A 25157-nucleotide genomic window follows, 5' to 3' on the forward strand; every position below is an offset into this window, starting at 1 on the left:
ATGAAAAAAATTTTAAAAAAAAAAAAAAAAAAAAGTTGATTATCCTAACTGTTAACTATTTACATTTGATTTGTACAAACACATTAATATATATTAATTGGCACATTAATATATATTTCTAATGTGTGGTTACAGATATTGGCTGCTTTACAGTAACTTCAAACATGTCTCATTCAATCAAATATTATTGCAAGAAATACCTATTTAAAAAAAAAAAAAAAAATGTTTTTCATAATTTATGTCTGTAGGTGGAGCCCACAATGCAGCAGTATGAGCTAGACACTTTTGGGAAGAGTCATGACCTGATGTCCAATTTTTGGAATTCCTGCTTTGATGACCTCATGAGCACTGCACAGAGGAGAGACAAGGACCGCTCCGACTGCAAAGCCAAGTTTCAGGTGTCTGTTAACACCATTTATTCAAACACAGAGGGAATATGTTCGGCTAGTAAACAAAAGATTGGTGTTCAATCCCCACACAGAGCAGACCATGAGTTTCTACTGCTTGGGGATACTGGGATTATTCATTGCACATCTCAAACCCCAGCCAAACCATACATGTTTTTATGACAGATGAGTTAATAACATGGACTGTTTGTGTTCCTCTCTTTACAGGAGCTCATCATTGACACGTACCTGAAACGAATGCGCACAGAGAACAGCCGCTACCACGGTGTGCAGAAGATGATTAATAGCCAGCAGGGTGTGGTGTGGAGGCACTGGAAATCACTGCGCAGGTTACTGAGCAGTGAGAGAAGAGCGTGGGCACTCAGGTCTGCATACATTCAAATGTTTTGATTCTTAGTGAATATTATGCATTGATGTATTTTTTTCGTTTATCTCCCATTTACTTTGCACCATTATCATCACTATCAGACTAAATAAATAAATAATGTATATAGAGGGAGAGATTTAAAGGGATAGTTCACCCAAAAATTAAAATTTGCTGTTAATTTACTCACCCTCAGGCCATCCAAGATGTAGGTGACTTTTTTTTCTTCAGTACAGTAAAGAAGAATTTTAGTTGAAACCATTGTCCTTGGTAATTCATAAAAGGCAAGTCAATGGTTACCAGCATTTTGAGAGTCAAAAAAAGCAACACAAGCAACACAAAATTAATTCTGTGGCTCCTGAGTATATATTAAGGTCTTATGAAAAGAAATGATTGGTCTGTGCAAGACAGTGAACATTATGTACATTATATCATCAGGAGCTACGGGTATTAATTTTGTGTTGCTTTTTTGATTCTCAAAGTGAATCGCCAAAGACCATGGTTTAAGCTAAAAAAATCTTCTTTACTGTTCTGCTGAGGAAAAGTCACCTACAACATGGATGGCCTGAGGGTGAGCAAATTAACAGCACATTTTCATTTTTGGGGTGAACTATCCCTTTAAGATGAATAAGATTTAAGCGATGTCAAAAAACCTGAGACTACATTGGAAATCTGGGATTTCAAATTTCATTTAAACCTGGAAATATAGACATGGGGATTTTGGGGGATTTTAAAAAATATATAAAACTTGACTTAATGTTTATGTAGGATTTTTCACTCATTTTGGGTCACTAAAATCTATTAAATTAAATATATAAAATCCCAAATAGAAGCAGTCAGACTGTTTTGTCTGACTGTTGTAGCTCACTGTGTGAGGTTGAGTTGTATACACTGATGTTGTATATTAAGGTATTATATTGCGGTGTGTGTGATGATGGACTGAGTGGAAGTGTTTGTGTTTCAGGGTTCAGCCAGAGGTGAACTGGAAACTGTCGAGCGCAGAGACGTACTCTAAGATGCGTCTGAAGCTGGTGCCAAATTACAGCTTTGATTCCCACAGTGATGCCAGCGCACTGAGAGATAACATGGGTCAGTATCACTCTGGAAAATGTCTGCGTAATCTGTTAAAATCAATAGTGAGTAAAAGATCTCACAATGACTGTTGGTAAAATCATTTTGCTTTGACCAGATATTTTTAAATAATCTCTGTCTGCTTGAACTCCGTTATTTCACTGTTAATATTTATATATTGGAGTGTTTTGGTGTGTTTTTTTCTGCAGGAGCCGACAGCCCTCGCAGCTCAACCGAGCCCATCCCTCTTGCTGTTGCAAAGGAAGCCAAAGTTAGTGACATGGAGGATGACAAACTAGAGGATTTTGAAGATTTTGTCTTCATTGATGAGTAAGTGTTTTCATGTAACTCTGAGACACATTTGCTTTGTAAAGTAAGTTATCTAAACCAGTTGATATAATATATAAGTTGATATAATAATAATAAGAAGACGAACATATCACATTCATATTTACATTTACATTTAGTCATTTAGCAGATGCTTTTATCCAAAGCGACTTACAAATGAGGACAATGGAAGCAATCAAAATCAATAAAAGAGCAATGATATACAAGTGCTACACAAGTCTCAGTTAGCCTAACGCAGTACACGTAGCAAGGGTTTTTTCTTATATAATAAATAAAAAGAAAACCGACAGAATAGAAAAATAATAGAGCAAGCTAGTGTTAGAGGCCTTTTTTTGCTTTTTGTTAATTGTATAATAAATAAAAAGAAAACAGATAGAATACAAAAAGAATAGAGAAGCTAGTGTTAGTTTTTTTAAGGAAAAAAGCAGTTAGTAAATAAATAGAGTGCAAGTCTAAAAAGGGCAAGTTTTTTTTTTTTTTTTTAATTATGGTGTCTTCAAATGTAGCTTCAAATGTCTTTTTTTCAAAATCTGAACTAGGTTGTTCTAAATATCAGCACGGCCCAATAAGTTTAATAAACAAGAAGTTAATATTGAGTAACTTACCAGTGTTATTTTAGATTTATTTATATAAAGTTACAGTATTTATTATTATATTAAATAATTGATTTATTTTTATATGTTCAGTTTTAATTTTAATTATACTTAAAGTTTTAGTCATTTTATTGCATGCTTTTGTAATGTTTATTAGTTTTTTTAATTCATTTGAATTTCAGTTTTAGTCATTTTTGTACATCAACTTATTTCAGTTAGTTGCCAAAACAACATTTCTCATTTTTGTTTGTACGTTTTTCTTGTGATATTTATAGTTTATTTAATTTGAGCTTTATTTCAGTTACCAAACACATTGTTTTAATAGTTTTGGTTTTCGTTAACTAAAGTCTGTTTAGTCTATTTATACTGCAAATAATTCTTCACTGAAGTCAAAGCAGAATTAACTGTTACACGTTCCAGTAGACGCACAGTAGTGGTGTTTTGTTCCCGAATGAATCTGTGTTTTTGAATGAATCGTTTGAATAATGATTCAGCCTTTTGATGCCTGCAAAGGCTTTGTGTGTACAGCTTTTGAGATGTGTTTAGTGTGATCGAGTGTATGTTCAGGTAATATTGTAAAATATAATAAAAATGTGTTTTTTTTTTGTTTTTTTTTTAAGATTTATTTTTGGCGTTTTATGCCTTTTTTATTTAGATAGGACAGTAGGTCGACAGGAAGCGAAGTGGGTGAGAGAGAGAGGGGGGTGGGATTGGGAAAGGTCCACGAGCCGGGACTCGAACTCGGGACGCCCGAAGCGCAAAGGCGCTACATGTCGGCGCGCTGCCCACGAGGCCATCTGCGCTGACTATTTAATGCATTTTAAACTATAATTTATTACTGTGATTTTTTTGCAGCCGTCTTCGGTCACATGATCCGTCAGAAATCATTCTAATATGCTGATTTGATGATTATTAACAATTATTATTGATGATCAATTATTGGTAATTTTTATTATTATCAGTGTTGAAACCCGTTTTTGCTGATTCATATTTTTGATGATTAGAAAGGTCAAAAGAACAGCATTTATTTGAAATGGCAAAAACTGTTTTCAGTATAATAATAAGAAATGTTTAAAATCAGTAGCAAATCAGCATATTAGAGTGATTTATGAGGGATCATGTGAGACTGAAGACTGGAGTAATCGCTGCTAAAAATTCAGTTTTGCCATAAAAAGAATAAATTGAATTTTAAAGTATATTAAAATAGAAAACTTTATTTTAAATTTTAATAATATTTCACAACATTACAGTTTTTCATTAAATAAATGCAGCCTTGGTGAGCATAAGAAACTTCTTTCCAAAACATTCAAAAAATCTTAATTATTCCAGACTTTTGACTGGTAGTGTATGGGATAAGATATGATTAATGATTCTAATGTGAATGCTCTGGACTGCCCATCTTTGCAGGCATTGGGTTTGATTTCAAGAGGCCATTGTCACAGCTAAGGGAAGTCCACCTGAGGCGCTACAACCTGCGGAGATCGGCATTAGAGCTGTTCTTCATCGACCAGGCACACTACTTCATCAACTTCAGGAAGGGGGTGAGCTAGACACATACTAACTGCTATACTGCAGGAGAAACTACAGTGGAACAGGATGCTGCATAGTAGATGGCCAGAAGCATGGTTGGCATTTTGTGTTTTTATATTTGTTTTGATTCTCCAACAGGTCCGGAACAAAGTCTACTCCAGGATCCTAGGTCTCAGACCACCCAATCTCTTCTACTTTGGTTCTCGCTCTCCTCAGGAGCTCCTGAAAGCCTCCAACCTGACTCACGTATGTCTGATGTGATGCCAGTATTTTCCATTTTTGCTGGTTGGACTCATTCCTGCTCTCTCCCAATCCAATTCCTCCCTTTTTTGCCATAGTTTCCTATGCCCTCTGTGCTGTATCTGCCAACAAAAGCTGTCAAAAAGCCTCACCCCCCAAAATTTCCAGATCTAACTATTGTTTATTTTCATTTTTGTTTCTATTGCAGAGATGGATTTGCAGAGAGATCTCCAATTTTGAATATCTGATGCAGCTCAACACCATTGCTGGTCGCACATACAATGATTTATCCCAGTATCCAGTGGTGAGTTGTCACAGAGCTAGCATTGATTTGGTTTTGTTTTGTAATTTTTGTTTGCCACTTTTTTTGTTCTGTTCTTTGTTTTTTGTTTTGTTTTCTTTTGATTGTTTTTTTTTTCCTTCTTTTGTTTTGCTCTATTCTGTTCTGTTTGTCTTGTTTTTTGGTTTGGTTTGGTTTGGTTCGGTTCGGTTCGGTTCTGTTCTGTTCTGTTCTGTTCTGTTCTGTTCTGTTCTGTTCTGTTCTGTTCTGTTCTGTTCTGTTTTGTTTTGTTCTGTTTGTTTGTTTTTTTGTTTTGTTTTGCTTTTGTTTTCCACACTGCTTGTCCTATGCAGTATCGCAGGGATGCTATAGCGTACCCAGCATCTCGGGGCTGAATTTATGTATTTTATTTCATTTAGTTTTTCAGTCTTTAAATTTCATTTTAAAAAGTAATTTATTATTTATTTTAGTAAACCAAGATTTCAATGAATTTATTTAAACTGGGTGATTAATATGCATTTTAATATCCATTTCGCTGAAAAAAAAAATGTGCGTGACTGACACTTCTGTTGTTGGTGGATATTATATGGGTCACATGTCTTCTTTTTTCTTCATGTGCATGTCCGTATTCTCAGTTCCCCTGGGTGCTGTGTGACTACACATCTGCTGAATTGGATCTGGAGGACCCAGCTGTTTTCAGAGATTTGTCCAAACCCGTTGGTGTCGTCAACCCTCGACATGCACAGAACGTCAGGGAAAAGTGAGACAGTGTTACAGTCCTTTTTGCAGAATTCTCAGTATCAGAGAATGTGTTGTTGAAAGATGTATCACAAAACTAGAAAATACCACAAGCTGATATCTACATTTATATATGTAGATATCTACATATATAAATCTGATTTATAAATATATTTAAATTTGTAAATAATAACAGTATGTTCTATAATAAGATAAAGCAGTGTAATGTAGCATCTTTTGAGTATTTCATCTGATTTTCTAAATGTCTTTTTGTTGTTGTTGTTTGATTAGGTATGAGAGTTTTGAGGATTCAACAGGCACTATCGATAAGTTCCACTATGGCACACACTACTCTAATGCTGCCGGCGTCATGCACTACATGATCCGCACAGAGCCCTTCACCTCATTACATATACAGCTCCAGAGCGGCAAGTAAGACACACACTCACACACCACTGCGCTCATACTGCAAGCTAAAGCCAGGGGTGTCCAATCTTGCTCCTGGAGGGCCACCTCTAGTTCAAACACACCTGAACCAGCTATTCAAGGTCTTCAGGATTACTAGAAACTTACAGGAAGGTGTGTTGGGGCAGGTCAGAACTAAACTCTGCAGGATGTTAACCTTTCAGGAGCAGGATTGGACACCCCTGCTCAAGGTTTTTTTTTTGTGTTTTTTTGTCCTACTGGAGACATTTGAACACAAATGTTGTATGTGTTTATTCATTCCAACGGTGCCTGAAGTACAAATGGAAATTTGACTCTAAGTTTAATGGTTTTAATTCTCCAAAAAAACATGAAGTGTCCATACAGGAATGTAGATCACCAACATCAAATTGTGAATATTCTGAATATTAATAATATTTTAAATATTGTAAATAAAATGTTATGCTTGTTGGCACTCCATAGTATTGACCACTAGGTTGCAGTGTTGTTCACTTGATGGTTTTCAAGTAATGTATATTGTCCTATGTTTGGGCTGCACTTACAAGAGTGATTGTGTGTGTGCTTAGGTTTGATTGTGCCGATAGGCAGTTTCATTCAGTAGCAGCAGCATGGCAGGCACGAATGGAGAGTCCAGTTGATGTGAAGGAGCTCATCCCAGAGTTCTTCTACTTCCCAGATTTCCTGCAGAACATGAACAGTCAGTGTGCCTCTCTGAAGCTTCTCAGTGATGAAAACTACACTGGCACTGAATTATGTTGGACTGATAGATTTTGAATTGTAATATGTCATGTGTGCAGGTTTTGATCTGGGCTGCTTGCAAATCAGTCAGGAGAAGGTCAATGATGTGTTGATTCCCCCCTGGGCGTCTTCGCCTGAAGACTTCATCAGGAAACACCGCAAAGCTTTGGTGGGGAAACAGACACAATGCACAATGCACTGATTTCAAAACATACATACTAAACAAAACAATCAATTATTTTTGTAACCTTTATTTTGTAAATATGTTTTGTGAAATACAAAATACTATTAAAATACCACAGTCTTACAAGTCCAGTGAGTGAGTCAGATGTTTCAGTTAACTGCTCTAACGAATTCAAGTTATTTGTTAGACTGATTCAAACTTTTAGAATGAGTTGTGGAAGGAATAATTCACCTACAAATTTTAATTTGCTGAAAATGTACTCATCCTCAGGCCATACAAGATATAGATGAGTTTGTTTCTGCATCTGAAAATATTTTTGAGAAATCTTCGATTACATCACTTGCTCACCAGTAAATCTTCTGCAAGTGAATGGGTGCCGTCAGAATGAGAGTCCAAACTTTTGATAAAAACATCACAATAATTCGCAAGTAATCGTCATGACTCCAGTCCATTAATTAACTTAACTTAATCTTGTAAAGTGAAAAGCTGCAGTAAACTAATCCATCATTAAGCTGTTTTAACTTTAAATCTGGCCAAAATACCAGTCTATAATCCATAATAACGCTTCCTGTTTTGGACAGTTTATGTTTGTAAACTGCTTGATCTGTGCATATTTCTCGCCAGAAGAGATTACTTTTTTACTGGAGAAAGCAATACTATGGATGGATAGAGGACTTGTATTTTAGCCAAAAGCAACAGTTTAAAGTTAAAAACATCTTATTGATTAATTTATTTATTACAAACATGCAGCTTTTCACAAGATGTTAATTGATGGACTGGAGTTGTGTGGATTACTTGTGGACTGTTGATGTTTTTATCAGCTGTTTGGAGATCACATTTGGGTAAACTACTCCTTTAAAAAGAATCAGCTCAAAAAGTCATTTGTTTGTGAATCGGCCAACATTTGTGCAATGATTTTCGGATGCATCCAGCAAAGAAAACTGACACAATCTCTTTGTGCATCTGTGTGTTTAAAGGAGAGTGAGCATGTGTCTGCTCACCTGCACGAGTGGATCGATCTCATATTCGGGTATAAGCAGCGAGGACCTGAAGCGGTGGAAGCTCTCAATGTCTTCTACTACTGCACTTATGAGGGTAAGAGCGCTCTTATGAGTTTGTATTAGTTTAAACATGTTCCTGCATGGAAAATATGACTGATCGCTGTGTGTTTTGGCTGTCAGGTGCAGTGGATCTGGACGCCATAGCTAATGAGACCGAGCGCAAGGCCCTTGAAGGCATCATCAGCAACTTTGGCCAGACGCCCTGTCAGCTTCTCAAGGTGGGACATCAGACAGATGTTTCCATCTCTAGTCAGCATAAACTTCATTTTATATGAGCTTCCAGGTCTGAAGAGTGTTATATAGTACGATAGTAATTAGTAATATTTTGAATTTGCTTTTATTTTTGTTTTCGGTTTTCATTTTAGTAATCTTATGTGCTTTTGTAATTTATTTTAGTTTTTTTTATATATTACTGTTTATTTTTATTTCAGTTTTAATTTATGTCAAGTTAGTCATCGATCTCATATTCGGGTATAAGCAGCGAGGACCTGAAGCGGTGGAAGCTCTCAATGTCTTCTACTACTGCACTTATGAGGGTAAGAGCGCTCTTATGAGTTTGTATTAGTTTAAACATGTTCCTGCATGGAAAATATGACTGATCGCTGTGTGTTTTGGCTGTCAGGTGCAGTGGATCTGGACGCCATAGCTAATGAGACCGAGCGCAAGGCCCTTGAAGGCATCATCAGCAACTTTGGCCAGACGCCCTGTCAGCTTCTCAAGGTGGGACATCAGACAGATGTTTCCATCTCTAGTCAGCATAAACTTCATTTTATATGAGCTTCCAGGTCTGAAGAGTGTTATATAGTACGATAGTAATTAGTAATATTTTGAATTTGCTTTTATTTTTGTTTTCGGTTTTCATTTTAGTAATCTTATGTGCTTTTGTAATTTATTTTAGTTTTTTTTATATATTACTGTTTATTTTTATTTCAGTTTTAATTTATGTCAAGTTAGTCATTTTAGTGCTTCAACTTCAGCTTATTTCAATTTGTTGCCAAGGCAAAATTTCAGTTAACAAAAATGCATTTAATATTTTCAGTTTTAGTTAACGCTAAAAACCTTGGTTCTGAAAGCATTTGTGTAATGTATTGTGGGTAATATGTCACAAGTGAAACCTCTCTGTGTAATTCAGGAGCCCCATCCTCCCCGTATGTCAGCAGAGAACGCATTCAGGCGGCAGGCCCGTCTGGACATTCTGCCTCCCAACCTTTTTGATCAGCTCACTAAACTCCGATCTTTTAAAGAGGTGAGCCCCAATTTATCAGTATTTCATTTGAACTGAATAATATGCTGAAATGCAACTTTTTGAGCACCATGTGCTAATGGTTTGATTTAAGGAGTTGCTGTGTGAAACTGGGATTTGAGTTGTTTCTGATGTTGGTTCACGTAGGTGGTGAGTGATGGTCTGCCTTTAGTCCAAGCCGTGGTGCCCAGAAATCAAACCCGCTCCTTTATCATCCCTGGTTCTGACATACTGGTGAGATTATTTCACGATTATGTTCACTTGTCATGTACTAATATTTGAATAAGATCAGAACCAGTCTTGAGGATCAAGAGAGTCTGTGGAAAAGGGGGTTAGTACAGTGGTTCTCAACCATGGGGCCAGGGGCCACTAGGGGGCCTCGGCAAACTTTCAAGAGAGCCTTAAGATGACTTAAAATGATGTAAAATAAGGCTTAAGGTTTACACGACAACGATGTAGTCAAAAACGGAAACGTTTTTCCCTTGCGTTTTTAAAAAGTTTCACATATACATGGCAACGTTTTCAAAAACGGCCAAAAACGCTGTATTATGTATGCCAGGCCAGTAGTTGGCGCTGTCACATTGTTAGTAAACCGTATCTGTAGGGACATGACGATTATGTGATGTATATGATGAGTCTCTGCTGTTGGTTGTAATATTGGTGAAGTAAATCCACACTTTGCTGAAGAAGCGTTAGCAAACTCTTGAGCAGCAACAACAGTACCATGTACTCCGCCATTGTTGTGTATGTTTGTTCGTGCTTGCCTTTAAAATCGACTCGTACTGCGCAAGTCTACATACCTACCACGTACTACGCACGCGCATGACATCACAGTTTTCAAAGATTCCCGTTTTGGGTGTTTACACGGAAACGATAACGGTGACGTTTTCAAAAATAAACTTTGAAACCCGTTTTCAAAAATATGCGTTTGCAGTCCCCAAACTGCCGTGTAAACGAACAGGCAAAACGCATAAAAAGTTTCCTGTTTTTGGCTGAATTTTTTTTTTTTTTTTTTTTTTTTTAACCTAAAAAAAAAAATCATTCAAAAATTCAAAAAAATAATGCAACCTATCACACTCAACTTGTTTCCTCAACTAGCAACCGACAACTTAAAGGGATAGTTCACCCAAAAATGAAAATTCTGTCATTAATTACTCACCCTCCTATTGTTCCAAACCCGTAAGACCTTCTTCGTTCATCTTCGGAACACAAATTAAGATATTTTTGATGAATTCCGAGAGCTCTCTGACCCTGCAGAGACAGCAAGGATCCTAACATGATCAAGGCTCAGAATCATAGCAAGGACATCGTTAAAATAATCCATGTGACATCAGTGGTTCAACAGTAATTTTACGAAGCTCTGTTTACATTCAGATCAAAGCGTAAACAACGTATCCGTGTACGGTGCTGCTGACACAGAACAGCATACATTGTTTACGTTGTTTTCTTCAGTGAAACATTGAAGAATATATTTTGAAGAATGTGGGGGGGGAAACAGTTAATGGTACCCACTGACCTTAATATCTTCAAAATATCATCTTTTGTGTTCAGCAGAAGAAAAAATATCATACAGGTCATATTTTAATTTTTTTGGATGAACTATCCCTTAACACGCACACAAAAAAAAAACTGATAATATTATAATAATTTTCTTTGTTTTAGTACAGCGACAGTATAAAAACTAATTAACTTTAATTGAATTATTTTTTGGAAACAACATTTTGTCTATCTCGCTCTTAATAATGCTTTCTCTCAGCATATGTTTTAGAAAGTGGGTCCTTCACAGATCATTTAAGGGTTCCTGATCAATACATTTGTTGATGTATTTGTTGAATGGCATTTGTGCTGTTTCAGGTGACAGTGAGTGTTAATGGAATGATAGGGACTCATAGCTGGCTGCCCTACGACAAGAACATAGCTAATTATTTCACCTTCACCAGAGACCCCACTGTGAGCAACCCAAAGTAAGTTTGAACATGTACATATGTCTAAACACATTATATAATCATGTTCAGAGACTTGGTGACTTTCATATAGTTTTAAAGACAAGAGGTTTTGATTAGGCACAAAGTTATTTTTATAGTGACAACATTGGGCTTTGGACAAATAACCAAAAGCTTTATAGCAGCTTATAAATAGCAGCTCTTTGACATTAAACTCTGGTGGTTTGGCTGCTTTGGTCTCTATGAATGTTCTTCAGTCAAATTGGGTCCTTTGTAGTAAAAGCTCATTTGTTTTCCCAAGCCTTTCTTGTTGTTTTTGAGTGGTCTGCTAACATGTGTCGAATCTGATGCTTAAACACAACATTGATCTATTTCGAATGTTCTCCCGCTGACAAGTTTAGTCCCATTTGTTGGTACTAACCTTTTGTTGGATCTGTTTTTAGGACCCAGCGGTTCCTCAGTGGGCCGTTCTCCCCAGGGGTGGAAATCGGGTCCCAGGTGCTGGTGGTGTCCACTGACGGGCGTCTGCTGTTCAGTGGGGGGCACTGGGACTGCAGCATTAGGGTCACTATGTTAGGCAAGGCCAAGCTGGTGGGCAGGATCTGCCGTCACATAGGTGAGAGCCGTCTGTCCGACACAGACGTACCCAAATAGTACAAAGCCAAGGCGCAGCTGTAGGCATTGGAATGAGCTTGATGGAGCTGTTGAGCTGAATCCTACATAAGATTAGCTGCCGTCAGATTTGGCAGAGATTTTTGCTGAATCATTTGTTGCTGAAACAGAACCATTAACCCTGTAAAGCCTGAAATATGATAAAATGTAAAAAAAAATAAAATAAATAACAGTTTGCATGTGTGTTTTTAATGAGTATCATATTTGATACATGAGGTGTTTATGACTCATGTCGTATGAGGCACAAACTGAGCAAAATTATGCAATTTGGTTCAGTTGCTGGTATTTATATTTATATATTACTTACATAAATACATATCTCCCAATAATATGTCATAGTAAGATGATATTTAAATGCTTATGATCAAAGCTCTCTTGTTTTTATTGTGAGGGCAAAACTTAATGTATTTCAATACAATGATGATTCAGAGATGTACAAATAAACATTCCTCAAAGGCCTGATGTATCATATTTGATATTCACATTTTATCAAGGTTTTTCTAAAAATAAAAACTGTATAGAAAATCAAGTAAACCAAAGTTCCTTCAGTCCAGTAAGTGTTCATCTTGAAATATTGCTAACAGTGTAAAACAGTGTAAAGTTTACTTTAGTTTAAAAATCTGTAAATATTAGACAAATTTACAGTTATACTAAAAGGTATTTTACTTTCTTAAAAGTATAAAGGGCAGAAAGCATGTAGTAGATTGTGTGCAACAAGTTTTCAGCAGAGTTTTGACCATGTTGATAATTTAGAGGCCTTAGAAATTTGACAGCTCTCTCTTGATTTCAACTTCTCAGATGATGTATGGTGCAAATTGCTGATTATATAATGCATTTGATTATGAACAAATATCCTGATGGCTAAATAATGTGCTTTTTTGTGGGATATAGATGTGGTCACATGCCTGGCTTTGGATCTCTGTGGTATCTACCTCATCTCTGGCTCACGAGACACCACCTGCATGGTGTGGCAGGTCCTACAGCAGGTTTGCTCACACAAAATATATATGTAAATATATATATATATTGTAGATAACAAGTTAATAAAAAAACAAAAGGGTGTGAAGGGTACATCTGCACCCATGAGCAGTCATTTAAATTTGAACAGAATGTACACTGTCATACAATTTTTATTTTATTTATTTTTTTACAATGTTAATACTTTTATTATGCAAGGGCACAAAAACATTGATCAAAAGTAGCAGTAAAGCAGCGAATCAGCATATTGGAATCGTTTCTGAAGGATCATGTGACACTGAAGACTGGAGTAATGATGCTGAAAATTCAGCTTTGCCAGCACAGGAATAAATGACATTCAAAAACATTTTTAAAATAGGAAGTTATAGAAATAGAAAAGTAATTTTAAATTGTACTAATATTTCACAATACTGCTGTTTTCAATTTAATTTTTTAGCAAATCAATGCAGCCTTGTTGAGCATAAGAGACTTTCAAAAACATAAAAAAAATTGTACAGACCCCAACATTTTTGAATGGTAGTGTAAATAGCCAGGAATAGAAATTAAATGCGTCAAAATATCAAATGTATGCTTTAATATCTGGGTATTTTCTCACATTATGTGTTATTAAGTGTTATTAACTTAAATCAGTATTTATTTAACTGATAATTACTTGAAGCCGTTATTGTAATGTTGTTATTCATTTGTTAATATTTATTTTTATATTTAAGTTTTGAAATAAAAGTGTGCTCAGGTACTTTTTGGCTGTTATCAAGATTGGTGTTATTTTACTGGTATACAGTCATTTAGCTATTGCGACAACTATTGCTATTGTGATTAGTCTTTATGTTGCTATTATAAGTTATTTAATACTTCGTTGAATTAAAGAAAAATAGTTAGCATGGTTATGTATTATAACTAGTGAGTGTATTTTTTACATGTAGGGTGGTTTCTCTAGCGGTCTGTCTCCACGGCCCGTGCAGGTGCTCTGTGGACATGATCAAGAGGTCGCATGTGTCGCCATCAGCACTGAGTTGGATATGGCGATCTCAGGGTCAAAGGTCAGTTTAGATCAGACCACTTCAGGAGTTACTGCATTGCCGTTAGGAATCATGAGTTGATGAGTTTTCTCTCTGTTGCTCTCTTTTTCTCTCGTTCAGGATGGCACAGTAATCATGCACAGTGTGCGTCGTGGACAGTACCTGCGGACCCTGAGACCACCGTGTGAGAGCTGCTTTGCTGCCCCTGTGGCACACCTGGAGGTCGGCATGGAAGGGCACATAGTGGCACAGACTGTTATGGAGGGCCGCACTGCTGGAAAGGTGCTGATTGACAATGTTTGTCAGAAGAGTTTTTGAGTTATTGTGAGAATGGAAATTAACAAAAAATGTAATAAATAAAAAATTGTAAACCAAAATATGCTTTATGTAAGACCACTAGTGCAATGCTTCTCAAATCTGGCCTGCACACCTGTTTTTTTAAGAAGAGTTTTTGGGGGGGGTATTTGATATTTTTATATATATATATATATGTTTTTTGTGCCTGTAGGAGAAGTATGCACTGCATGTGTACTCTGTGAATGGCACTCTCTTAGCATCTGAGACCTTGGACGAGAAGATTTCAGCTTTGCATCTGGTGCCTGACTACCTCATCGTAGGCACACAACAGGGGAACCTTCACATTCGAGACTTGTACAGGTAAACACACCTCTAATGGTCATTTTAAATGTACACCTTGTTTAAAGGTGTGTAGACAGTATTTTTATTTTTTACATTTTTATGTATATTTTGAAAGAAGTAAATATTTTATTACAATTATAATTTTATTTAGCGTGGACATTTTGATTTGTATGAAAGCACATTTCTTCCACTGAATAAAAAATAAAAAGGTAATTGTGACTTTTTATTTCACAATTCTGACTTTTTTTTTCTCGCAATTGCGAGTTTACATCTAGCAATTCTGATTTTTTTTTTTTTTCAGAATTGCATGATACAAACTCACAATTCTGACTTTTTTCTCAGAATTGTGAGATATAAACTCGCAATTGTGAGTAATAAAGTCAGAATTGGGTGATATAAACTCACAATTGCGAGAAATAAAGTCAGAATTGTCACATAAAAACCTGCAATTCTGACTTTTTTCTTGCAATTGTGAGTTTATATCCCGCAATTCTGACTTTATAACTCGCAATTGTGTGACTTTTTTTTTTCTCACAATTCCGAGTTTATATCTCGCAATTCTGACTTTTTTTCTCCGAATTGTGAGATATAAACTCGCAACTCGAAAGTCAATTGTTTCTCGCAATTGCGATTTTATATCACGCAATACTGACTTTATAACACGCCATTGCGAATTTAGATCTCTTAAAGTTCTGAGAAAAAAAGTCAGAATTGCGAGTTTGTATCACGCAATTCTGCGGGAAAAAAAAGGTCAGAATTGCGAGATGTAAACTTGCAATTGCCAGAAGCCAGAAATGGGCTTCCATAGATTTGACTAAAATTTCAGTAAAGCCTTTAAAAAAAAAAAATGCTGTTGTTTTGAATTTTATATTTCTCAAAAAAAATCTAGCATTTTGAACATTCATAATAATAACTAAATGTTTCTTTAGCAGCATATTAGAATGATTTCTGAAGGATCATGTGACACTGAAGACTGAAGTGTGGCGCCGATGGCCTCGTGGGCAGCATGCCGACATGTAGCGCCTTTGCGCTTCGGGCGTCCCGAGTTCGAGTCCCAGCTCGTGGACCTTTCCCGATCCCACCCCCCTCTCTCTCTCTCTCTCTCACCCACTTCGCTTCCTGTCGACCTACTGTTGGCAACTTTTTTCAAAAATGCTGGCGGGGGAAGAGTTAAAGGAATAAATTACACTTGAATAGAAAATAGAAGACAGTTATTTTAAATTGCAATAATTTTTAAAAATATTACAATTTTTACTATACTTTTGATCAGACAGATGCAGCCTTGGTGAACATAAGAGACTTCAGTAGTGTAGGCGTACTGTACAGCTGCTCAGCTTAGCACGAGCTGTTTGATCATATTCTTTGATATTTTTTCCCATTGTAGTAGATGCATTCTTAATAAATCCTTTGTGTCATCACAGTAAATCTTCAGCAGCTGGGTCCATATTTGCTTCTCATTCCCAAGTCTCTTTTTCTCTGTCTTTGCGTGTGTTTAGTTTGAATCTGGCTGTTGCGCCCTTGGCCCTGAAGGTCCCTGTGCGCTGTGTGTCTGTCACGAAAGAGAGCAGTCATATTCTGGTGGGCCTGGAGGATGGCAAACTCATTGTGGTGGGAGCAGGAAAACCGGAAGAGGTGAGGTGGAGGGGTTGCCAGTAGGTTTTTACTGCCTGAAATAAATTCCATGCTGCTAAACTGTTATTAGTACATCTTAATGCTGACAGGCACAATTTACACCTTTAAAAATTTTGATTTTAAAAACAGTTTACTTTTACATTATAAGCGTAAGAATTTAAAAAATGACGGCATATGTACTAAATATTGAGGAAACTGTAAAAATTAACTTTAAAAGAAATTACTTTTTAATTTCTATATATATAAAAAAAAATGAATCCATGCAATCAACAACTGATGAATAGAACCAAGTTCCCTTCCTACGTTTTTTATTTTTTAATAATTCGTTAAGAAGTACATAGCAGTGCTGAAGAAAAGACATGTCGCTACTTCTGTGAGCTTATAGTGTTATTAGTTCAAGCTTATAGTGTTATTAGTTCATCATAATGTTGATAGGCACATTTATATGCTATTATGTGTTACAAAGTCAGAATTTTAAGTTTAATATCTCGCAATTCTGACTTTATGTCTGATAATTGTGAGCTTATATCTCACCGTTCTGACTTTGTAACACACAATTGTGAGTTTCTATCACGCAATTCTGAGAAAAAAAGTCTGAATCGTGAGATAAAATATTGCAATTACTTTTTTATTTTTTATTCAGTGGTGGAAAGAAGCTTCCATAGTGAATATTAATAGAAACAGTGGAAAAAAAATGTAAATAAAAAAACTATGATTATTCAAAATATACAATTATTTCAAAATATACTATTATTTATTGTTAGTTCTTAATTAATGTATTGTTAAAATGTGTTTTTAAAATGTGCATGAGGAAATTAATATTAACCAAGATTGATAAATGCTAAAAAAAAAAATGTTTAAATTATTGTCTGTTTTAACTATTGGGTAAACTACAATGGAAGCCCGTTTCCGCCACTGAATAAAAAATAAAAAAGGTAATTGCGACTTTTTATCTCGTATGTGATACAAACTCGCAATTCTGACTTTTTTTCTCAGAACTGTGAGATGTAAACTCACAGTTGCGAGTTAGAAAGCCAGAATTGTGAGATATAAACTCGCAATTCTGACTTTTTTTCTCAGAATTGCGTGATATAAACTCGCAATTGTGAGTTATTAAGAACTGTGAGATATAAAGTCAGAATTGTGAGATATAAACTGGACTTTATAACTTGTAATTGCGAGTTTATATCTCACAGTTTTGAGAAAGAATATCAGAATTGTGAGATGTAAACTCGCTATTGCGAGAATTGCAGAATTGTGAGATAGAAAGTCACAATGACCTTTTTTAAAAAAAAAATGTATTCAGTGGCGGAAACGGGCTTCCATAAACTACTGTATCATGTTACCAAAAAAAAAAAAAGAGATCGCCTTCCCTTTGTTAAAGATGTTAATTTATGTGTAACTTATGTGTTTAATTTTTACTCGAGTCAGCAATTTTTGGACTAAAAAGACAAAAAAAATCAATATTTAAACCTTTCTCCTAATTCAGGTGCGGTCTGGGCAGTTTTCCCGCCGACTGTGGGGCTCCACACGCAGAATCTCCCAGGTGTCCGCAGGAGAGACCGAATACAACCCTGTCGAGCCTCCTGCTAAATGAGCTCCTGCACGTGCCTTCAGCGAACACTGTGCATCCACAAGAGACGAGAGCGTCGGCGCTCCTGCACCACTCGTCCGCTTTCCTGCCCTTCTAAAACAGAGAGCTTGGGAACAAGAGTTAAGGGAACACAAGTGGTGAACATCCAAACGTGCACTTTTATACAAAAAGGGAAAAGAACATTCTTCTCGAAAATGCAATGGTTTATACTGCTTTTAACAGACAAACATTCCAAAGATTTTTGATCAGGCGAATCAGGCAGTCGCCTGCAAACTTTTTAAGCGTTGACGGCTAAGACTGAACTTTTTAAAAGCAGTATGTTCTGTCCTGTGAATCACAGACTGTCTTCTCACTGGCTGGAGCTCAGTGTGATGGACTTAGTCTCTGTCACTGAGTGACAAACCGTCATCACCTGAGCCGTTTTATAGTATAGTAGATCTTCTTATGCTGATTTTTGCTTTTGTACACTGGTACTCTGTCTGACACTTGAAAAGCTTCTTATATTAAACAATATGACGCCAGATTTTTCCATGGGATGGGCACCAACAGAGACATTTTAGCTCTGTGCATGTACAATATGTGGGTGTGGGTGTTTGTATTGCTTTGCACGGTTACTTGCAGACGCTTTGTATAACGCAATAATTAATGTGACGCCTAAATTAGAACAAGATCCTTTCACTCTTGTTTAATGGTGTGAAGCGCTTTGAGCCCTACTAAGTCTTGTGACTTGATTCAGTACCTCTGGTGCCTTAAAACAGGTAAACAATAGAAATGTCCATAATTATGATTGATTATGACATGAAATATATTAAAGGGGTAGTTCACCTGAAAATGAAAGTTTTGTCATCATTGACTCACCCTTATGGTCCAACCCTGTATGACTGACCTTCTCCTGAAAAAAGAAAATTATAATGTATATATTAAATTTTATAATTTTATATTTTAGTTTTATATATATATATATATATATATATATATATATTTAGATAATGGTCCAACCCTGTATGACTGACCTTCTCCTGAAAAAAGAAAATTATAATGTATATATTAAATTTTATAATTTTATATTTTAGTTTTATATATATATATATATATATATATATATATAATTAGTTAGTTATGGACTAATTCAATATGAATATCCATAACTACATTTTTAAAATATATTTTTAAATATGTTGTCTTTTGTGATTTAAAAAAAATAATACAAATTTAGGAACAACATGACATGAGTAAACGATCACAATCTTCATTTTGGGGTGAACTATCTATTTACTTAATTAGGTTCTGCTCATAAAAACAGCTTTTTTTTCAATATTGGCACACATTTATCTCTTTCGCACTGTGTAAATCTTTCATATCCTGTTATATATTATAAAAGGAAGTGCCTTTCCTGTTATGGATTTGTACAGCCATCACAAAAATCCTCTTAATCGTGAATACGAGTGCACTTACGTGTTTGTTTTTTCCACTGTAGGGCAGTGCGCTTTCTAAAATGGGCATAAATTGCACTTGATATAGAAGCTTTTGGCTTCTTTTCATATAATAGCTGCGAAACGGTTTCAGCACATCCTCACATGCCGCTTAACATGCTGTGCTTATAAACTCATTTACAGAAAATCTAAATCTTAACAGGAATTTTATCCATTTTTAACTCCGCATAGTGCCTCAACTGTTTTCTTCGCTGTAATTGTGAAACTATTTGTAATATGTGAACCATACACCAGCTAGACTTAATTGTCCTGAATGTGTTCGTTGGCTGTGGCCACAATTCTGTCTATGTTACCATTGGAATTTGGTGTTTTTTTCCTTCTTCTCTTGACGCACTGAATGCTTTGAAGGCTGTGCTGTGTGAGGGGTGTCTGTGTGACACATGGGTATTAGGGGGAGAGAGTAGAGGACACATCTTGCTGGCTTCTCTGGGATGGTTGCGTTAATTCTGTTGCTCTGTGCTGGATAGCAAAGCCAGCAGAGAAACTGAAGCACCGAGCACAATGGCCAGCAGTTATACACTGTTTAAAGGGATAGTTCACCTGGAAATTATATATTTTTTTTAGTGCTGGGCAACGATTAATCGCGATTAATCGCATTTGAAATAAATGTTTTATTTATTAATTGTATATGTGTGTGTAGGCTACTGTGTATATTTATTATGTATATATAAAGACACACATACAGTATATATTTGAAAACTATTTACATGTATATATTTATATAATTTATATTATATAGAAATATATTTCATATATAAACAACATATTTTTCTTAAATATATACATGCATGTGTGTGTATTTATAAATAAACAATAATAAATATATATACACATAATAAATATACACAGTACACACACATATATGTACACAAAAACGTTTATTTTGGATGCGATTAACCTTTGCCCAGCACTAATATTTTTCCCAGTATTGACTCACCTTTGTGTTGTTTTAAACTCGTATGACTTTCTTTCTTCTGTTGAACACAAGTAATTGTTACAATGAATGAACACTGGGTCTTTTAGACAGAAAAGCAGCATAAAAGTTATCCATAAAACTTGCATGTTAAGTTTTCTGAAGTTGTTCGTGTGAGTACTAAACGGTGTTATTTGCTAAAACCCTCAGGTGAGCTGTTATAACTGCTGTGACCGGAACACTGAGTCAGTTTGATTCATGAACGACTCATTCAGGCTTTGTGAACTGGATCGTTCACTGAAACGCTCCAACTCAAAAGAACGGTTTGTTCATGAATAATGACTTAAAGTTCCGCACTCAAAGCTACCGTACGAGTTCAGAAGTGAAACATAGTGTCGTATGGATCACTTTTTATATGGTTCTTTTGAAGCTTTAGTCAACATTCAGTTTAATTACATGAATGAGAGCAACCAGAACAAATCTTCTAAATCCTCTTTTTGTGTTCCATGAAAGAAAAAAAGTCATACCGGTTTGGACCGACATGACGGGGAGTAAATTATGACAATTTTAATTTTCTTCAGTGAGTTATTCCTTAAATACAACATTGTCCTCTGTATCACGTTCACTCATAGTTCAAACACTGCCACTGAAATTATTAGCTTAAGGGATTTTTAAAAAATGTGCGTTACTTTTTACTGCGTTTCATCGCCACACACGCACAAACCCTTGCACACACACTCTTGTTTGAGTTTTGTCTTGAAGTTCCAACAATAGAATTTAATTTGTGTTGGGAAACTGAAGCCAGAAGAGATTACGTCCTGTTTTTATGAAATGCTTACGACTAAACCACTCCACGATTCTTGTTATGCAGTTACTATGATGTTGTCGAACGGGATGAATTATGTTAAGCCTCATGTCTGTTCGAACAAATAATGGCTTCAGAAGAGATGTAAACAGCCATTCTCTGTTTCACAGCCTTCCTGTCTGAGTGAGTGATGTGATTGTGTAAATGTATATATGGTTTCTTTGAATTAAAAATAATAGTCTATATCAGTTGACTTGAGTTGTGACTTTTCATCAGTGTTATTTTAGGTTCATTGAGATACTATTATATTTTATTGTAGTCATTTTTATTTTTTATATATGTCTATTTTTAAAATATGTGGGTCTTAAAGTCTTAATTCACCCTTCCACAAATTAAGGCCTAAATAGGTCTTAAATTGAAGCAGAACTTCATGGCATTAAATATTGGCATTATATGTACTGAAAAAAATATCTTCCTCTCAGTATTTTTGTTTTCCAATACAAAAATCTAAACATCCTTAAATCAAGGTACGTCACCTGAGTTTTAAATGTAACGAAGCCTCGATTTCTGAGATATTGAGCAAAATGAAGTTAGTTTATGCTTAACACGAGAACAAACATACAGTATGTCCTTAGGGAATGAAAACTTGTTTTCCCTTTGAATTAATTTTCTGAGAAGTTGTATTTTCAAACTTTGAAGACATTTATGTTTAGAGGCCATACTGACATATTGTGTTCCATTCAATTTATTTTTTAAATATTCTTTACTGGGTCCTAAGTCTTAAATGTACCTTCATAAAACCTGCAGAAACCCTGTATATAGTTTTTATTCATTTTAGCACATCAAGTTAAACTAAATGAAAATGAAAACTGTTGTCTTGGCAGCTAGCTGAAATGAAATTTTTCATGTTTTATTTTATTTATTTTACTTCTAGTAACAAACATATTTTTATGGTTTTAGTTAACCCTGCTTTTCATCCAATAATCTAAATATTGTAATGCATTTTTTATTTTAAATTGCACTTTTTCATAAAAAAGTAAGCCTAAGCATTTGTCATAATTAATCTTACATTGTATTATTCCCTCTTCGATTTGACTCCAAGATGCTTAAATGCAGGTTGTATATGTCCTTTCTCTCTGACGTCTCAGCCTTTTCTTCCCTCCTCCTGTCCTGACGTGTTAAAACCTATTAGAGTTGAAGAGGTCACAGTTACACCACATTTATCTGAGCCGGGAATCCTTTGATCTCCCGATGGGCTGAACATCCTGTTGGCTGACCCATAAACACCCCAAGGGGTACGTTTGAGTGGACGACCATGGAAGGGGTGTCGGCTCTGGCATGGAGGGATGGAATGCGCCTCGTCCAGTCACTACATGCAGCAGAGCAGAGAGGAGATGGGACGAGCTGGTTATGGTGGCAATTCAGCTCTGATCTGTTTGGCTAACAATGGGAGGAGGGCTTGACACCTTGCTCTTAGTAGAACCAGGCATCTCCCCACCCCCAACAAGAAGAGACCGGGGTTAAAACGTCCTGACAATCACTTGCTGTCTGGGTAGTTCCTGAACCACAACAACCTGCAAACAACCACAAAGCCTCCGTCTCCCCCAACCCCCTTATCCCATCCCTGCGTTGTAAGGCCGTGGAATCATCTTCCATCAAAGTTTTATTATTTCTTTGCTGTGATCTTCAAATTCACACTTTGGTAACAGCTTGCCAAAAACTTTGCATCTGGGTTTATAGTTTTGTCCCTGCAGTATTCTGTTGACTACGAACCAGAGATTGCAAACTGTAAAAACTTGTTAATGACATGGCATGTATTTAATTCATAAAAAAAACAGTTCACACTAAGAGCGATAACTGTAGCGATAACTATACAATATATATATTACTATAGTGCCTACACCAATGAACAGTAACGTTCTGTTTATTATAATTAAGCACATTAAAAGGTCGTCTGGCATTTTAAGTGCTCAGACTCTTCTGGATTCTAATTGGCTGCCAATGTTTTTATAGTTCATTAGCTGGAAAGAAATCGATTCCATTTAAATTGTTTGTCTGTAGCTGAGGGGTGGACTTCACTATTCTCATAAAATTCAAACGATAGTTAAAACTTTATAGTTATCAGCCTCAATGTGAATCGGCGTTAAGTGTGCCCCTATTTTTGGTGTGTTTAGACCCGTTCACACCACAAACAATAACTAAGAAGGTAACTGTAATGATAACAGCATCCACTTAATAATAATAATTAATTCCTTACATTTATATAGTGCTTTTCTGGGTACTCAAAGCGCTTTATATTGTGAGGGGGGATCTCTTCATCCACCACCAATGTGCAGCATCCACCTGGATGATGCGACGGCAGCCATATTGAGCCAGAACGCCCACCACACACCAGCTTATTGGTGGAGAGGAGACAGAGTGATGAAGAATATGAATATGGGGATGATTAAGAGGCCATGATGGTCAGAGGGCAATGGGCCAATTTGGCCAGCAACAACATCGCTCTTCTGTATCGTTACCATTGTAGTTGTGGTGAAGACTAGTCTCATAGAATTCAAACCGTTATTTAAACAGTTTATTTTATTTTATTTATTTTTTTTGCATGGCCTCACGGGATAGTAGGCTAAAATGTCCACCAGATTCCTACTGTGAAATCTCCAAGGCATAATAGGTCCTCTCATACGGTTTTATGAATAAATTGATACTACTTATTTTGCTTACTATTTTCTATAGACCTTAGTCAATTTAGATGCCATATTAAGTTTAACACAGATGAAAATGAGGCTGTGGGGTATAGACTTCGTTTTTACAATGGCACACACTGTATAAAGGTCGTAGATCACATCATTTTTACAACTCACAACTTTCAATATTGTTTTATGACTGCTCTGGTCTACCAACATTTTTATTTATTTTTTATTTTCCCCAGAAAGACGTTTTGTCACCTGAACAATCTATTAAACAATGTACAATCCATTGAACACACAATGCACTTTCCCCGCAGCCTCATTTTCATCGGTGTTAAACGTAATATGGCATCTAAATTGACTAAGGTCTATAGAAAATAGTTAGCAAAATAAGTAGTATGAATTTAAAATAAGTAGTATGAATTAATTACAAAACATTTACATTACAAGTGAAACAAATGTGTGTAAAAAAAACACACCCTTTTATGTGTAGGCCTACATCTTTAATTTTATGTTAGATCATTTTATTATGTTTATTAAACATATCAAATAGCCTAGATCAAACAAAAACAAAATTGGATTTGTGCCACTAACATTAAAAGTCATAGCTTTATTCATTCCAGTTATTCCTGCAAAAATTGCGCTATTTTAGGGGACACTGCTTGCCATGTTAATCTGTCAAAAGTTCTATCTGAGGTTTAGCTAATAGGCCTGTATAATTTATAAAGTCCACATTAGCAAATTTTAACAAACTGTCAGCAAATAAGTAATAACTCTGTAAACTGACAGGGCATCTTCAATAAAGAAGCGCCCTTTAGGCCCGCTATTTACTCTAGCAGCTCTCCACTCACAGTTTCAGTCATTAAGGGCCATTGACACCATGAACGAAAGGAAAAGCGAAACGAATCGGCGACGAATTAATAGAACACCATCTCTTCTTTACTTTATCCCGTTTCTTCGCGGTCATTCTTTGAAGCGCTATGATCATTGTATGCGAGGTAAGTCTCCATTTGTTTCTTTCTGAAGTCTGGAGACCCCATGCGCAGTTTTACGACGTTACTCAAAAACCCCTCAGATCTGAAAACTTAAGCCACTGTTGTGTCTCGTTTTTATCTCAAGTCCCCAACTGAAGCCTCCCCTTACGAAAAAGAAGTGTATTCAAGTGTGCTATTAGTATACTTCTTTTAAACTAAAAATAGGAAAGTATACTTTTAGTCTACTTTTTATGTACTTCTCAGAAATGGGCTTTATGTACTTCTCAGAAATATACTTAAAATGACATTTAAGTATACTTGACTTATACTTAGAAAAAGTCTAAATATATTTTAGCTATAATTGTGCTCCTAGAATCCATGTTTTCATTGTTATACATTGGGGCGCTAGTACACATCTTCTGTACAGAATTTCCAAAAAACACAAGTGAAGAAGAAACCGAAACAACAGATGCTTCCACATGTATTCTAACACGATCATCAGACATAAAACAGTATCAAAACTGTAACATTATAGAATAAAATGTCGACCAATGAAGAGGTAATAAT

The 25157-nt window shown here is 35.8% G+C and overlaps 1 protein-coding gene across 1 annotated transcript in view; it reads left to right on the top strand.

Moving 5' to 3' along the window:
* Positions 1–18666, top strand: part of LOC107685597 (neurobeachin-like protein 2) — a 73130-nt gene extending 54464 nt beyond the window's left edge. The window contains exons 32-55 of the mRNA XM_016482243.1: positions 249–398; positions 615–772; positions 1736–1860; positions 2052–2172; positions 4113–4123; positions 4191–4324; positions 4452–4559; positions 4762–4857; positions 5469–5593; positions 5863–6003; positions 6582–6712; positions 6813–6922; positions 7915–8032; positions 8119–8216; positions 9131–9244; positions 9389–9475; positions 11096–11205; positions 11628–11800; positions 12748–12842; positions 13758–13874; positions 13974–14135; positions 14362–14510; positions 15989–16124; positions 17614–18666. Coding sequence (XP_016337729.1) covers positions 249–398; positions 615–772; positions 1736–1860; positions 2052–2172; positions 4113–4123; positions 4191–4324; positions 4452–4559; positions 4762–4857; positions 5469–5593; positions 5863–6003; positions 6582–6712; positions 6813–6922; positions 7915–8032; positions 8119–8216; positions 9131–9244; positions 9389–9475; positions 11096–11205; positions 11628–11800; positions 12748–12842; positions 13758–13874; positions 13974–14135; positions 14362–14510; positions 15989–16124; positions 17614–17721 — 2877 coding nt within the window. The 3' untranslated portion in view covers positions 17722–18666. The remainder of the gene's footprint in view (positions 1–248; positions 399–614; positions 773–1735; positions 1861–2051; positions 2173–4112; positions 4124–4190; positions 4325–4451; positions 4560–4761; positions 4858–5468; positions 5594–5862; positions 6004–6581; positions 6713–6812; positions 6923–7914; positions 8033–8118; positions 8217–9130; positions 9245–9388; positions 9476–11095; positions 11206–11627; positions 11801–12747; positions 12843–13757; positions 13875–13973; positions 14136–14361; positions 14511–15988; positions 16125–17613) is intronic.
* Positions 18667–25157: the final 6491 nt, after the last annotated feature.

Source organism: Sinocyclocheilus anshuiensis, unplaced genomic scaffold (assembly GCF_001515605.1).
Source record: "Sinocyclocheilus anshuiensis isolate Anshui unplaced genomic scaffold, SAMN03320099.WGS_v1.1 scaffold185, whole genome shotgun sequence".
Classification (NCBI taxonomy): domain Eukaryota; kingdom Metazoa; phylum Chordata; class Actinopteri; order Cypriniformes; family Cyprinidae; genus Sinocyclocheilus; species Sinocyclocheilus anshuiensis.